This window comes from Oncorhynchus nerka, linkage group LG27 (genome assembly GCF_034236695.1).
Source record: "Oncorhynchus nerka isolate Pitt River linkage group LG27, Oner_Uvic_2.0, whole genome shotgun sequence".
NCBI classification, from domain to species: Eukaryota; Metazoa; Chordata; class Actinopteri; order Salmoniformes; family Salmonidae; genus Oncorhynchus; species Oncorhynchus nerka.
This window is the reverse complement of record NC_088422.1, coordinates 36382019-36397783: the sequence shown is the minus strand read 5'-3', so window position 1 is coordinate 36397783 and position 15765 is coordinate 36382019. Positions and strand designations below refer to the sequence as shown.

Below are 15765 nucleotides of genomic sequence, written 5' to 3'. Positions count from 1 at the left end.
TAGACTTAAAGCTAGGGTTAAGGCAAGAGTTAGGGTTCTGGTTGAGGCTAGGGTTAGGGTTGAACCTAGCCTCAAACACCACCACAACCCTAGCTTCATGTCTACTAAGTAGCAGGACAGAGATTTTGGTCGCGTGTGGTTTTGGTAGATGGCCATTTTCACCACTAGAGGGCCTCCTTTCTGCACACACTTCTAGTCTGGAATGAAACATGTACAAATGGACAAATGCTTCAAAAGTCCTCTTACCACTGCTGATCTATTAATAACACACAGTCTAACACAAGCCTAAATCCTAACGTTATGGATGGACTGGGACATATTACATTGATGGACCCAAGGGCCCTACACAGGTGAAAGACTCTTCACTGCCCAGTAAACACACTGATGCCTCCTGATACCTTCTGGCTCGGATAAACAGACAGATAGACAGACGGACAGACAGATAGACAGACGGACAGACAGATAGACACACACACACACAGAGAACGTACTTTAGAAAAGGCAAGCATAGTGGAGTTCATTGTTTATTCTTCACATATCAACCTTTCTCAAGAATATCCAGATTTGATGGCTATAGTTGGCTAAAACAGACACAAAATGACACCCAGGCTACTGATAGTTTTATTGCTTGTTGGAAAAGTTAGAGAAAAGGTTTTAGATCCACTTTAGGCTGTAAGCGTTGATACTTGGTATTTAACATCTTTAAATGTTCTAATAAACAACTATTAGCAAAGCTGGCTAAAACCTAATCTCAGAACTATGCTGAGACCTTCTCTTTTTCCAAAGGAAATATATTATCTCACTCCCAACATAATTACATTACTCTTTTCCAGGCTCCGCACCACCTCTGTCCTTCATAAAAGAGAGAGAGGTAAGGAGAAATTATTTGATTTATTTCTGCATTGTTTTCATGGTGCATGTGCAGAAGTGAAACGTGTGGCTGGTTAGAAAACACTTAATGGCTTCCATGTGAAAGGCTAGAGCAGAAACACACAGGCACCGGGCTAGAGCAGAAACACACAGGCACCGGGCTAGAGCAGAAACACACAGGCACCGGCTAGAGCAGAAACACACAGACACCGGGCTAGAGCAGAAACACACAGGCACCGGCTAGAGCAGAAACACACAGGCACCGGCTAGAGCAGAAACACACGGGCACCGGGCTAGAGCAGAAACACACAGGCACCAGGCTAGAGCAGAAACACACAGGCACCAGGTTAGAGCAGAAACACACAGGCACCAGGTTAGAGCAGAAACACACAGGCACCAGGCTAGAGCAGAAACACACAGGCACCAGGTTAGAGCAGAAACACACAGCCAGCAGGTTAGAGCAGAAACACACAGGCACCAGGCTAGAGCAGAAACACAGGCACCAGGCTAGAGCAGAAACACACAGGCACCAGGTTAGAGCAGAAACACACAGGCACCAGGCTAGAGCAGAAAGACACAGGCAGCAGGTTAGAGCAGAAACACACAGGCACCAGGCTAGAGCAGAAACACACAGGCAGCAGGTTAGAGCAGAAACACACAGGCACCAGGCTAGTAAAGTCTATCAGTTTTAATGACAGACAAATAGGGTTATTTCTGAGGTCAGGGCTTTGCATAATTTCCCATTGGTTTAATCACTTTTATTTTCCAGGCTGATTGCCAAAACAAAACAAAGAGGAGATGTACCCACCCAGCCTCAAACAACCAGAGAAGAGAGAGAGTGAGAGTGAACGGGAGAGGCAGGGAAGAGAAGGGCAAATTGGCAATTTTGTAAATTAGGTTGTTCTTCATTTTACAATAGACTCAAATTAAATAGGTGGTTAGGTTATACTTTTATTAAACCATGCACAAAGAATGAACCAGGAATATGATATTACAATGGCAATATCATGGTTAAAACTCTGTTTTTCATCCCATCACAAAACCTCAGGAGAATGAATTTACTAAAGTTGTTTGAACATCAAGTATTGACCAGCTAAGGACAATGGGCCAAATCCTAACTGTGACTTTCTGAACTTGGATAAAAGTGACAATAGTGTTATTACAATTCCAAACATGAGTTTAATCTGAGAAAGTTGGTTACAGTAGTTTACAGCTATACAATCGCTTCTGCAGTCTTATCAAGACACACAGTACCAGTCCTTCCTAATACTGTCTCCCTTTCTCCTATACATGTATTTCAACATTTATTCTCTTTCTTACACAAACCAAAACAATGAATAAAGTTGTAACTAATTCCATAGCGCTTAAAGGGAATGTATCCATGAAGTGAATAATATTCATTGCTTAAAGGGAATATTCACCACATGGATACATTCCCTTTAAGCACTGAACAGTCCCTGTTAATCCTGTCAACAAAGGAAGTAAACAACAGCAAAGGCAAAGCACAGGAAACAACATGGAACATTCAGGTGAATAGAGCCACTATTACAGTAGCTGATGCTGGATGTCACCAGAGTCATATAAATACATGGCTCTGGATGTCAGTGGGAGACAAATGACATACTTCAAACATGCAGTAATGACATACTTTCTGACATCTGCAGGCAGAGATGGCGTACAGTATGTTAGCGGAGTTCTCCATCATTGTCTAATGCAAGGCATGTTCCCAAATGGATGGACCTGCTCATAACAGACAAGGCGATGGTGATGTAGGCACAGCATAACTAATATAGACAAAATCATGATCAACAAAACACATCTTTACAAAAACAACTCCACAACATGGGGCGAATTAGAGATCAAAAGAGAAAATATGCAACGTCTTTCGAGTCAGAATCCATTACACCTTTTTTGTTTGTTTGAGATCAGACTTGATGGATTTGATATCAAAAGTAAAATACCTCACAATATACTGCCTGCCCTACAAAGGCAAAACGCAATAACTACGAATTTTGATCAGAATATATCAGAAATGGCTGTCTTCTACATAAAAAGACTTTGAAGTCAGATTTTGCAGTAAAAAAATAAAAAAAAATAGGTACTGCGTTTTGTAGGGCAGTATACAAACGTAGGTACTGCGTTTTGTAGGGCAGTATACAAACGTAGGTACTGTGTTTTGTAGGGCAGTATACAAACGTAGGTACTGTGTTTTGTAGGGCAGTACGTACAGACAAACGTAGTGCTTTTTGATACTGCTGAACAATAATCTAAAACACGCCTTATCAATGAAGCCCAACTGTAGAATCAATAACTCACTTCAGTCTTTAGCTAAAGAAAGAAAACACACGAGGAGAGTTGACCCGCATTCATCTAAGCAGCACCGTTATAAAGAAACAATACCGAATGAAATGCATTGGATTAGTATTTAAATGTATTTACAATGATACAACGTTACGATCACAACGACTCGATCTGTTCATGAAGAGGCAGGACTATAGCTAATTAAACGAGCTAACTTCTACAGCGATATGATAGCATACATACTGTACATATATACTTAAAGTCTATTTACAGAGCCTTAACAACAGTTGTAAAGATGATCTATTTGTTAAAGGGAAAACTTAAGACATCTCCCTCAGTAAAATAAGTGACATTCTAACAAACAAAATCATCTGCATTGTATTAAACATTCCCCCATTTCAATATGAACACAAATGAACTGAAACTAGACAGCTGTACAGCACATGCCCTCATGAAGTAATACGAACATTTAATGATTATGTACATAGATACATCAGGTCTGGATGGAACCACCACAGACAGCTAGAAATACAGCTTTGCACTGGCAAAATCCTAGAGGAAAACCTGTTTCAGGCACTGTAGTCCCTCTATCGTGCACTGCTTTTCACCAGGGCCCATAGCGCTCTGGTCAAAAGTAGCCCACCATGTAGGGAATAGGGTGCCATTTGGGGCGAGCGTCGAGTCTCAGCACAGAAACGGTCGAGTCAGTCCTCAGGTGAGGAAAGAGCATTATTCTGATCATTTAGGACTGTGCAACAGCAACTACAGTAGCTATGACGTTTCAAAACTCAAGTAGACCAGTGTCAGTGCCTGCCTGTCAGTAATGACCTCATTTACATCAGAATCTCTCAAAATGATGCATCAATTCAACCTGTACTGTTCATTACAAACATGTAGATTAAGTGACCCATACATTTTATTTCCCATTATACCACAGAGCTAAAGAATAACTGCCTTGAATATTTAGCATAGACTTAGCCCTTATCTATGAATAAATTCCAGCAAACCTGCCATATTAGTGTTTATGCAGCAACCTTGTTTACACGACCACTGCCCAAGAACACAACCTATTTCTGAAACCTGAGAGCATCTACAGTACATGTACCTGTGGGAGGAGTTTTGCATTTGGATATTACCCAACCACAGGAAAGAAAACATGTTCACATGTACCTGTGGGAGGAGTTTTGCATTTGGATATTACCCAACCACAGGAAAGAAAACATGTTCACATGTTCCTGTGTTTAATACATTCTACAATGCAGGTTGGAATGAATTGGGGCCTCAGTCATTTCAATCCTTTAGAATCGGTTAGAAAAGGTTTTCTCTATCTTACAGCAGGTCAGTAGAAAGGCAGTACCTCTCTCTCAGAGCGTTTTAAACCAACTGGCCTTCTCATTTCCTGCCTCTTGCCTTTCAATGTTTAAAGGCTTCTCATTTGGTAGCAGTCCTCAGCATTCCGCTCTAAACCACTAAAACCTTTCCATTTCGCTGTGCACTTCTCCCTCATTTCATGAAACCATATCTATTTTACAGACATCATCATCTCTAAATAGTCCACAATTCTGCCATTATTTTTCTTCATTGATAGTTTCCATTCAGGGCAGTTTTAGTTACACTTGCAAGGTATAAACTGTCTAAAACAATCAAATGCATAATTTAAAGGATAACCTCTGGTATTTGTAGCCTGATCCCAGATCTGTTTGTGCTCTTGCCACCTCCATTGCTTGTCAATGAGTAAGAAAGAGTTGGCATGCTAGTACAAACAGACTGGCACTCAGGCTAGGGCATTTACAGAACCAGGTTTAGTATAATACAGCACCCCTCCCATCCACCAGGCTGGTCAGGGGTGAGAGGTCGAGGGCTAGAGGTGAGGGGTTAGGCAGGGGTAGAGCTCTTGTCGTTGCCCAGGCTGGGTCTGGGGTCTGCTCTGAGGGGTTTGTGCTGAGGGCTGCTCCTCAGGTTGTCATCCATCTGCAGGAGAACAAACACAGTCAGTAACCATACATTGAGATTTTGTGTCACTGACCTACACACAATAATACCCCATAATGTAAAAAACCTTAATAAAAAATGAAAAGCTGAGATGTCTTGAGTCAATAAGTATTCAACCCCTTTGTTATGGGAAGCCTAAATATGTTCAGGAGTAAAACTGTGCTAACAAATCACATACATTTTTTGGAAAGACTACCCCAATTATCTGTAAGGTCCCTCAGTCGAGTACTGAATTTCAAGAACAGATTCAACCACACCAAGGTTTCTCAAGGCCTCGCAAAGAAGGGCACCAACTGGTAGATGTGTAAAAATACAAACGCAAACCCCAAATATCTCTTTGAGCATGGTGAGCAATATTTGAGCAATATCCCTTTGAGCATATTAACAACGCTTCGGATGGTGTATCAATACAGCCAAATACTACAAAGATACTGGCTCCTTCCTAACTCAGTTGTTGGAGAGGAAGGAAACTGCTCAGGGATTTCACCATGAGGACAATGGGGATTTTAAAACAGTTACCGAGTTTAATGGTTGTGATATGAGAACTGAGGATGGATCAACAACATTTTGTTACTCACCAAATACTAACCTAAATGACAGAGTGGAAAGAAGGAAGCCTGCACAGAATAAAAATATTCCAAAACATACTTCCTGTTTGCAACAAGGCACTTTTTTTTTTAATTCTTAAAAATTTGTAACCAATTTCGTGGTATCCAATTGTTTAGTAGCTACTATCTTGTCTCATCGCTACAACTCCCGTACGGGCTCGGGTGAGACGAAGGTTGAAGGTCATGCGTCCTCTGATACACAACACAACCAAGCCACACTGCTTCTTAACACAGCGCGCATCCAACCCGGAAGCCAGCCGGGTTCTCGCGGCCGGTTACGGCAGAGCCTGGTCGCGAACCCAGGGTCTCTGGTGGCGGAGCTGGCGCTGCAGTGCAGTGCCCTTAACCACTGCGCCACCCGGGAGGCCCACTTTTTAAAAAATTGAACCTTTATTTAACTAGGCAAGTCAGTTAAGAACAAATTCTTATTTACAACGACGGCCTAGGAACAGTGGGTTAACTGCCTTGCTCAGGGGCAGAACGATGGTTACTGTCAGCTCAGGGATTCGATCTAGCAACCTACTAAAGAATTTTAAAAAGAGTAATGGGCAAATATTGTACAATCCAGATGTGCAAAGCTCTTAGAGACTTATCCAGAAAGACTCACAGCTGTAATCGCTGCCAAAGGTGTATCTCACACGTATTGTCTCAGGGGGGTGAATACTTATCTAATCAAGATTCGTTTTTTATTTTTCATTAAATGTTACAATTTTTCCTCCACTTTGACATTAGAGTATTTTGTGTAGATCGTTGACCAAAAATGACAATTCAACTCTTTTTCATCCAACTTTTTAACACAACAAAATGAGGAAAATAACAAGAGGTGTGAATACTTTCCGAAGGCACTGTATAACACAGTTACTAACCACAATATAAACACACACACAAACAGAAGTGAACTAATCTTGATATACGTACAACAACAAAAAAGTGTCTAACTAAATGCTAACAATATACTCCAATGACTAACACAACACACGCAAATACACACGCAGACGAGAGCAGCAGGACCTTCTCTATGAGGTTGGACTCTTTGTTTACAAGCTGAGTGAGTTTCTGCAGGTTGGCATCCACCGTCTCCTGAACCGGCTGGGGAGACCCTGGAGAGAGAGGGTGGGTGGAGCAGGAACAGGAACAGGGGGAGAGAGAGAGCCCATTATACTAAGAAAGCCCAGATACAGAGAGCAGAGAGAGATATGCCAGAACGCAGCAGAAGTTCTCCATCACAGCCCAGACAAAAGAAGCAATAAAACCGTGTTTGTTCGCCGACGCACCGACAGGCACATACACAGACTGTTAGGTATTTGCTCCTGCTGCAAATGACAACTTGGCAAAAGTTGTACGTCCTGTGTTTAAAAAAGGCTTTGCAGGACCTGAAGTTCACCAGATTTTCACTGACACGTTCTATTAAATAACACAGCAGGATCTTTGTAACCCTTACCCAATACCCTGGTCCTGAAGCAATCATCAATGTATAAACTCACACACACACACACACACACACACACACACACATACACACACACACACACACACACACACACGGCATAGAGCGCTGGTCTCACCGGGATGACTGCTGAAGTGAGCGTTGAGTATGTGGTCACAGAAGCGCTGGAGATTGTCCAGCTGTCTGAGGTGGCTCTGCAGAGGGCTGCTGGGTAGGCTGGCCTTGTGGAGGGGAGCTATAAAGCCAAACACAAACGCATCCAGACTGCATGGCCTGGGCCACAGAGAAAGACAGCTACATTAATACACCACACAGAATATAATCACACCCAGCCTAATCTAGCATCTGACCAAATTACACAAGAACTCACGTGTTCCCAAAGAAGTAGTAGGCCATCCCCAATCTGTGGGAAAGCAGATTCAGACACTCCTTAGCTTCACTGTAAATCTGACGAGAGAGGGGACGGGGAAAGGTGAATTTACTTAGAATGCAGGGTCGGGATATCATTTGGTATCAAGTAGTCCCCACAGTGTATGTTCCTGTCCTACCTTTCCCTCCATGGTGTGTAGAGGGGATCTTTCCCTCCATGGTGTGTAGAGGGGATCTGTCCTATCTTTCCCTCCATCTCAGTGATAGTGTGTAGAGGGAATCTGTCCTACCTTTCCCTCCATCTCAGTGATGGTGTGTAGAGAGATCTGTCCTACCTTTCCCTCCATCTCAGTGATAGTGTGTAGAGGGAATCTGTCCTACCTTTCCCTCCATCTCAGTGATAGTGTGTATAGGGGATCTGTCCTACCTTTCCCTCCACCTCAGTGATGGTGTGTAGAGGAATCTGTCCTACCTTTCCCTCCACCTCAGTGATGGTGTGTAGAGGGGATCTGTCCTACCTTTCCCTCCATCTCAGTGATAGTGTGTATAGGGGATCTGTCCTACCTTTCCCTCCACCTCAGTGATGGTGTGTAGAGGAATCTGTCCTACCTTTCCCTCCACCTCAGTGATGGTGTGTAGAGGGGATCTGTCCTACCTTTCCCTCCACCTCAGTGATGGTGTGTAGAGTGATCTGTCCAACTTTCCCTCCACCTCAGTGATGGTGTGTAGAGGAATCTGTCCTACCTTTCCCTCCACCTCAGTGATAGTGTGTAAAGGGGATCTGTCCTACCTTTCCCTCGACCTCAGTGATGGTGTGTAGAGGGGATCTGTCCTACCTTTCCCTCCACCTCAGTGATAGTGTGTAGAGGGGATCTGTCCTACCCTTCCCTCCACCTCAGTGATGGTGTGTAGAGGAATCTGTCCTACCTTTCCCTCCATCTCAGTGATAGTGTGTAGAGGGGATCTGTCCTACCTTTCCCTCCACCTCAGTGATAGTGTGTAGAGGGGATCTGTCCTACCTTTCCCTCCACCTCAGTGATGGTGTGTAGAGGGGATCTGTCCTACCTTTCCCTCCACCTCAGTGATAGTGTGTAGAGGAGACTCTCCTTTGGTCAGCAGGATCCGGGACAGGGCTGTGTTGGCATGGCGACCAGGGACCAGGAAGTTGAGGGGAAAGGGAGAGCGGGAGGCGAACCACGGCCGAGTCAGGTTAGCATAGTTCTCAGCATCCACCCAGAATGTGTGTAACTACAGGACAACACACACACAGAATACATATTTAGAATACAGTACACAATACAGGGCACATAACACTCAGTACACAAACAAAAAACTGCTGGACTTTCAAAATGTGTCTAAGTGCAAAACAACATACACACCCACAACAATCAGCACACAACACAACTACACACACGGGTTGTTCCTACCAGGGCTGGTCGTAGTTTCTCCTCCAGTAGAGCGATGTAGGCCATGGTGTCTGCTCCCTGCCTCGCCGACAACTCATAGTCTGCATTAAACCTCTGCTAGACAACACACAGGCTTTGTTGTTAGCACTGCACTGCAAATACAGCTCATAGTCTGCATTAAACCTCTGCTAGACAACACACAGGCTTTGTTGTTACAGCTCATAGTCTGCATTAAACCTCTGCTAGACAACACACAGGCTTTGTTGTTAGCACTGCACTGCAAATACAGCTCATAGTCTGCATTAAACCTCTGCTAGACAACACACAGGCTTTGTTGTTAGCACTGCAAATACAGCTCATAGTCTGCATTAAACCTCTGCTAGACAACACACAGGCTTTGTTGTTAGCACTGCACTGCAAATACAGCTCATAGTCTGCATTAAACATCTGCTAGACAACACACAGGCTTTGTTGTTAGCACTGCACTGCAAATACAGCTCATAGTCTGCATTAAACATCTGCTAGACAACACACAGGCTTTGTTGTTAGCACTGCACTGCAAATACAGCTCATAGTCTGCATTAAACATCTGCTAGACAACACACAGTCTTTGTTGTTAGCACTGCACTGCAAATACAGCTCATAGTCTGCATTAAACCTCTGATAGACAACACACAGGCTTTGTTGTTAGCACTGCACTGCAAATACAGTTCTTAAAAAGGTAATTTATGGTGAAGGCAGAAAGGAGACTTTACCTGTTTTCTCAGGAAGTTGAGAATCTGAGCAGGTTCGGTTATTGTGGATCCCTGGTAGACCAACTCTGGCACTGTGCCTGTAGTGTTGGATAGAGGGGAAACAGTGGGCCAGTAGTGTTGGTTATAGGGGAGTTTGACAGTGTGTCTTTCATCCTGTGCTACTGCACAATCCATATGTCATGGACTACACAACTACAGTAGAGCAGGCATAGAGACAACACCTCAGACTGACAATGTGCTATATGTATAGTAAGCAGTCAATTTGATGGTCTTGCATCAGATAGTCATGTATCTATTCCTACCTACTGTAGTAGCCTAGTGATGTTTTTTTACATGGTGAAATGACATAATAATTATCATGTATAAGAACAACTGAATTCTGTTTCTTTGGACTTTAAACCAAGCAGCAGTACCTGTCAAAGTCTTCCACGTCCAGTCTATGGGAGTTACTGTGATCGTGGCTCCAGAGAACTTGGCATAGGCCTGAGAGAGAGCATAGATACGTTAGTTGTTCAGAGGAATGACACGAAATAAGAGTATTTGACAACTTTACTGAACAACACTTTATTATAAAGCCAACATAATAATAATAACCATGAGTAATGGTAGAAGACATGACAGTCATTTGTCATGAACTGTCCCTTGCTCTAGCCAGGTAAGATCATATCAATGTTGTCAGAGTACTATGAACATTCATATCAATGTTGTCAGAGTACTATGTAGACTTTCATATCAATGTTGTCAGAGTACTATGTAGGCTTTCCTATCAATGTTGTCAGAGTACTATGTAGGCCTTCTTATCAATGTTGTCAGAGTACTATGTAGGCTTTCCTATCAATGTTGTCAGAGTACTATGTAGGCCTTCCTATCAATGTTGTCAGAGTACTATGAAGTTTCATATCAATGTTGTCAGAGTACTATGTAGGCTTTCTTATCAATGTTGTCAGAGTACTATGTAGGCTTTCCAATCAATGTTGTCAGAGTATTATGTAGGCTTTCATATCAATGTTGTCAGAGTACTATGTAGGCTTTCCTATCAATGTTGTCAGAGTACTATGTAGGCTTTCCTATCAATGTTGTCAGAGTACTATGTAGGCTTTCATATCATTGTTGTCAGAGTACTATGTAGGCTTTCATATCAATGTTGTCAGAGTACTATGTAGGCTTTCATATCATTGTTGTCAGAGTACTATGTAGGCTTTCCTATCAATGTTGTCAGAGTACTATGTAGGCTTTCATATCAATGTTGTCAGAGTATTATGTAGGCTTTTCCTATCAATGTTGTCAGAGTATTATGTAGGCTTTCATATCAATGTTGTCAGAGTACTATGTAGGCTTTCATATCATTGTTGTCAGAGTACTATGTAGGCTTTCATATCAATGTTGTCAGAGTATTATGTAGGCTTTTCCTATCAATGTTGTCAGAGTATTATGTAGGCTTTCATATCAATGTTGTCAGAGTACTATGTAGGCTTTCATATCATTGTTGTCAGAGTACTATGTAGGCTTTCATATCAATGTTGTCAGTGTACTATGTAGGCTTTCATATCAATGTTGTCAGAGTACTATGTAGGCTTTCATATGAATGTTGTCAAAGTAGTACGCTTTCTGGGGTATGGCATGTTAAGCTCTGTAAGATATGAGGGCTGTGACGATACCAGAATCACAATATTCTTTCCATGACAAAAATTAAACCACGAAGCAGACCAAACTCGTTGGTCCTTTAAAAAACTGTATGTAAAATAGTGTGTGCTATAGCTTAGAGAATAAATACATTTGACTCTGGGTGACAACTTAAACATGTTTGTTTGCAGAATTAGTGCAGTTTTCCCCCCAAAAGTTAAAGTAACACTTTATTTGGATAGTCTATAATAGAGCATCTACAGATGGACTATCAGTAACATTTCAACTAACTATCTACTAACCCCAGCATTAACCTTAACCCTTTCCCTAACTCTAACCTTAACCCTTATTATAAACCGTACCCTAACCCCAGCAAGCAGTTTCTTATCAACAGATAGTCAGTTGCTTATCAACAGAATGTTTGTTGATAGAGCATCTACAGATGGACTATCCAAATAAAGTGTGTCTGAAGCTTCGCGTTTTGTTTCCACCGCACTAAGGAGTATGGCTATACTGGTATCGTCACGGCCCTACAAGATATCACTAGGTATCATTTGGCATTGGCTCCAGTTCTAAAAGCAGACTATCAGCATGGTGGGTAAGCACCAAGAACAACAACACAGATATGTCAGTCCTAGTGGACAAGTGACAGTGATAACACACATGGCAACGTGAGGCCATATCTATTGACTTAAAAAGAGACCACATTTAACAATCTGAGTTCTTTGTAATCTCATAGTCAATAGATATGGCTAGGCAAAGAGTAGCCCAGAAAGGTAGCTATGAGGAAAAGTGTAGTCCAGAGGAAATGCAGGAAACATGTAGGCTTATAGTAATCATGCCAAATTGTTTTGTTGACACTGTCAGCCAGCAAATTATCTGGCAGCTGTACACCTTTTTCAACAGGAACGGTGTCACCTTGTTATGAGAGCTTGTGCAAATTCGTTGCATTGTTCATACAGTATCTGCAACTAGCCTATAGGGAACGGGATCTGCAACTAGCCTATAGGGAACGGGATCATGTGTGTCCTAGCAAAATGGGGATATGTTCAAATTAACTACTGGGATACATAACTACACAGTTAAGCATAAGAAGACAGGAGAATGGTCGTACCGAGGACAGTAGTAGTAAATCAAGATAGAGCTGACCTTGAACTTGAAGAAATGTTAGCAATGAGAATGGCATCTGACAGCTATTAGCTACTGTAGCTAGTTAGCTACAGACAGTTAGACTAATTCTGAACAGTGCATGTTGTTAGTTGGTTCAAGTTTTCATTGAAAAGCCTCTAAAAGGCTAGATGATTAGAGAAAACAAAATACCAAATATCGATTCTACCACTAATACTTAGCTAACTTTCCAGTTTGTTAATGTTAGCTAGCTAGCTAAAATAGCTCAGTCTTGTTGATGGTTTTATATCATCAGAGGTGAAGATTGTCAGATAAAACAATGAGAAATGTAGCCATGCAGTACAACATTCGTGACACAAAGATCATATCATAATTTCGTATTTTATGAACGCATTTACCAGCACTATGAGAGACTCTGTGTGGACGGAAGGCAAACCCCAATCACCTCCCCAGCATCTCAGCTCCATGGTGGCCGCCATGTTTGTTTGCTGCCGTGATCAGGAAGTGGGTGATGTCAAAAAAAAGTATATTCAAAATAGTATATTTCTACGACAAAACAGGACTGATGGTTTACTCCTCCTGGGTTGCTGGCCATTAGCTGCTGGCTTACTCCTCCTGGGGTCCAAACACATTAGCTCACTTACATCACACAATTTATTTTTTTAAACAGTGCATCATATAACATTATTACACCACTGCATATCTACAATACAAAATGTATAATACCACTATGCAACAATTTTACAATGTGTGTGTGTGTGTGTGTGTGTGTGTGTGTGTGTGTGCCTGCCTGTGTGTGCCTCTTCACAGTCCGCATTGTTCTGTTTTTTAAACATGATTTTACTGCTTGCATGAGTTACTTGATGTGGAATAGAGTTCCATATAGTCATGACTCTGTGTAGTACTGTGCGCTTCCAGGAGTCTGTTCTGGACTTGTGAATAGACCCCTTGTGACATATCTTGTGGGATCAATACCTCTCACAAAGACAAGTAGTAATGCATTCAATCCCTCCTCTACTTTGAACCAGGAGAGATTGACAGGGATGTAATTGATGTCAGCTCTCCATGTACATTTAACTGTAATATTCCTATATCCCTCTTTGTGACACTTGACCATATGACTGGGTCAAGGTGCAACAAAACTAGGGCCTGTAGGACTTGTTCTGTTGATAACAATGTCAAGAAAGCAGAGCAGCGCTTTATTACAGACAGACCTCTCCCCACCTCAGCTAACGTTGCATCATTATGTTTTGATCATGACCGTTTACAATCCAGGCTTACACCAAGCAGTTTAGTCTCCTCAACTTACCAAATGATTCATTACACGATTTAGTTGAGGTTTACTAGTTTATTACCTAACACCCATTCTAAAACTGACTGCAGTGTTGCAGTGATTTCACTTGCTGTGGAGGCTGACGTGTGTAGTGTTGAGTCATCAGCATACATAAACCCACACGCTTTACTCAGTGCCAGTGGCAGGTCATTAGTAAAGATGGAAAAAAGTAAGGGGCCTAGACAACTTCCCTGGGTAATGCTCGACTCTACCTGGATTATGTTGGTGAGGCTTCCTTTAAAAAAACACCCTCTGTGATCTGTTAGACAGGTAACTCTCGATCTACGATGTAACAGGGGGTGTAAAGCCGTAACACATATGTTTTTACAGTAGTAGATTATGATCAATCGTGTCAAAAGCTGCAATGAAGACTAACGAAGCTCTCACACGCTTCTTTTTATCAATTTCTTACAGCCAATCATAAGTCATTTGTGTAAGTGCCGCACATGTTGCGTGTCCTCCCCTATAAGCATGCTGAAAGTCAGTCATTTGTTTACTGTGAAATAGTATTGTATCTGGTCAAACAATTTTTTCCCCAAAAGTTTACTAAGGTTTGGTCGCAGGCTTATTGGTCAGCTGTTTGGGCCAGTAAAGGGTGCTTTGCTATTCTTGGGTAGCGGAATCAATCAATCAAATCTAGTTATAAAGCCTTTTTTAGATCAGCAGATGTCACAAAGTGCTGTACAGAAACACAGCCTGAAACCCCAAACAGCAAGCAATGCAGATGTAGAAGTGCGGTGGCTAGGAAAAACTCCCTAGAAAGTCAGGAACCTAGGATGAAACCTAGAGAGGAACCAGGCTCTGAGGGGTGGCCAGTTCTCTTCTGGCTGTGCCGGGTGGAGATTATAATAGTACATGGTCATTAAGGCCTGTTTGTTCTTCAAGATGTTCAAACATTCATAGATGACCAGCAGGGTCAAAATGACATTTGCTTCCCTCCAGGGGGACACACTTTCCTGCAGGCTTAGATTGAAGAGATAAAAATGTGGCAATATAGTCTGCAATAATCCTCAGTAATGTTCTATCAAAATTGTCGGACCCAGGTGGCTTGTCATTGTTGTTAGATAACAATACTTTTTTCACCTCTTCCACGCCCACTTTACGGATGTGTGTTCTTCAATGATTGTCCTTCAATTACATTGCAACCTGCAGGGCCCGTATTCATTAACTGCAGCTCTATGACCATAAAACCTATGATTATGAGGGGGTGACTCCATTACTAGGAAGTTACATAGCGGAACAATTATGGCAGTCAGACTTGACTGGTCTAACTCTACATGTCCATGCATATGGCAATGGACTCTCCATGTCTTAAAATAGTCATTCTTTTAAAGGTGGTTTTCTACTACAGTATATAGGTCTCCTGGGCCCTAGATCTTTACAAGATAATAAATATCATAAGTGCTATGTCCAGGAGAAAGATTGTGAAGTATTTATGACATGGCCATGCATTGTGTAATTTTCAGGAACTCTTATTCCTTCCAGCTGGTTTTATCTGTATTTTTTTATCTGTAAGGCTCCAATATGGCGTCCGTACAGCACCTGATGGGAATAGGGTGGGCCAGTGCCCACAGCCAGAATAGGTATTTGGGTGAACTGAACTACGGACACTTGAACTATAGGGAATTGTGTGATTATCTGATAGATTTAATTTCTCTCTCTTAAAAGACTTCCTGGTCAAAGAAAGGTCAAATAAAATGAGAAAATAGAAAAACAGACAGACCGACACACAGAGCGTGGTAAATGCATCTGGGAATGGTCTGTTTTTCTGAAGCCTCTAAGATGTAGAAATATCTTGCGGTTACCAAAAGGAGCCCAGAGATGAGGACCAGACTCTCAACTTGAAACTCCTCCAGAGTTAAAAACTGTCTCAAAGTCCAAGGTCTGGACATCTCCCTCCTGGACCAAACACACACACACCAACTCTTTAAAA

The 15765-nt window shown here is 42.1% G+C and overlaps 1 protein-coding gene across 3 annotated transcripts; it reads right to left on the bottom strand.

Annotated features, from left to right (window-relative positions):
* Positions 1-1801: 1801 nt before the first annotated feature.
* mtx3 (metaxin 3) lies at positions 1802-13012 on the bottom strand. Of its 3 annotated transcripts, none has more exons than XM_065011643.1 (9): positions 12898-13010; positions 10162-10231; positions 9749-9825; positions 9015-9110; positions 8653-8835; positions 7589-7665; positions 7337-7491; positions 6783-6871; positions 1802-5142 (listed from the first exon to the last, which is right to left on the bottom strand). In XM_065011643.1, the coding sequence occupies exons 1-9, from the start codon at positions 12976-12978 to the stop codon at positions 5047-5049; spliced, it is 924 nt and encodes a 307-aa protein (XP_064867715.1). In that variant the 5' UTR covers positions 12979-13010; the 3' UTR covers positions 1802-5046. The 3 variants fall into 3 exon arrangements, with proteins under 3 accessions (XP_064867715.1, XP_029493888.2, XP_064867716.1); XM_029638028.2 differs by having other exon boundaries at positions 9015-9107; positions 12898-13009; XM_065011644.1 differs by having other exon boundaries at positions 5040-5142; positions 6763-6871; positions 12898-13012.
* Positions 13013-15765: the final 2753 nt, after the last annotated feature.

Coding starts and splice junctions, on each gene's coding strand:
- mtx3 (XM_065011643.1), bottom strand. CDS start 12,978: ATGGCGGCCACCATGGAGCTGAGATGCTGGGGAGGTGATTGGGGTTTG. Junction 9,111..9,748: donor TCAACTTCCTGAGAAAACAG/GTAAAGTCTCCT, acceptor TGTGTTGTCTAG/CAGAGGTTTAATGCAGACTA. Junction 6,872..7,336: donor TCACTTCAGCAGTCATCCCG/GTGAGACCAGCG, acceptor CTCTCTCTCCAG/GGTCTCCCCAGCCGGTTCAG.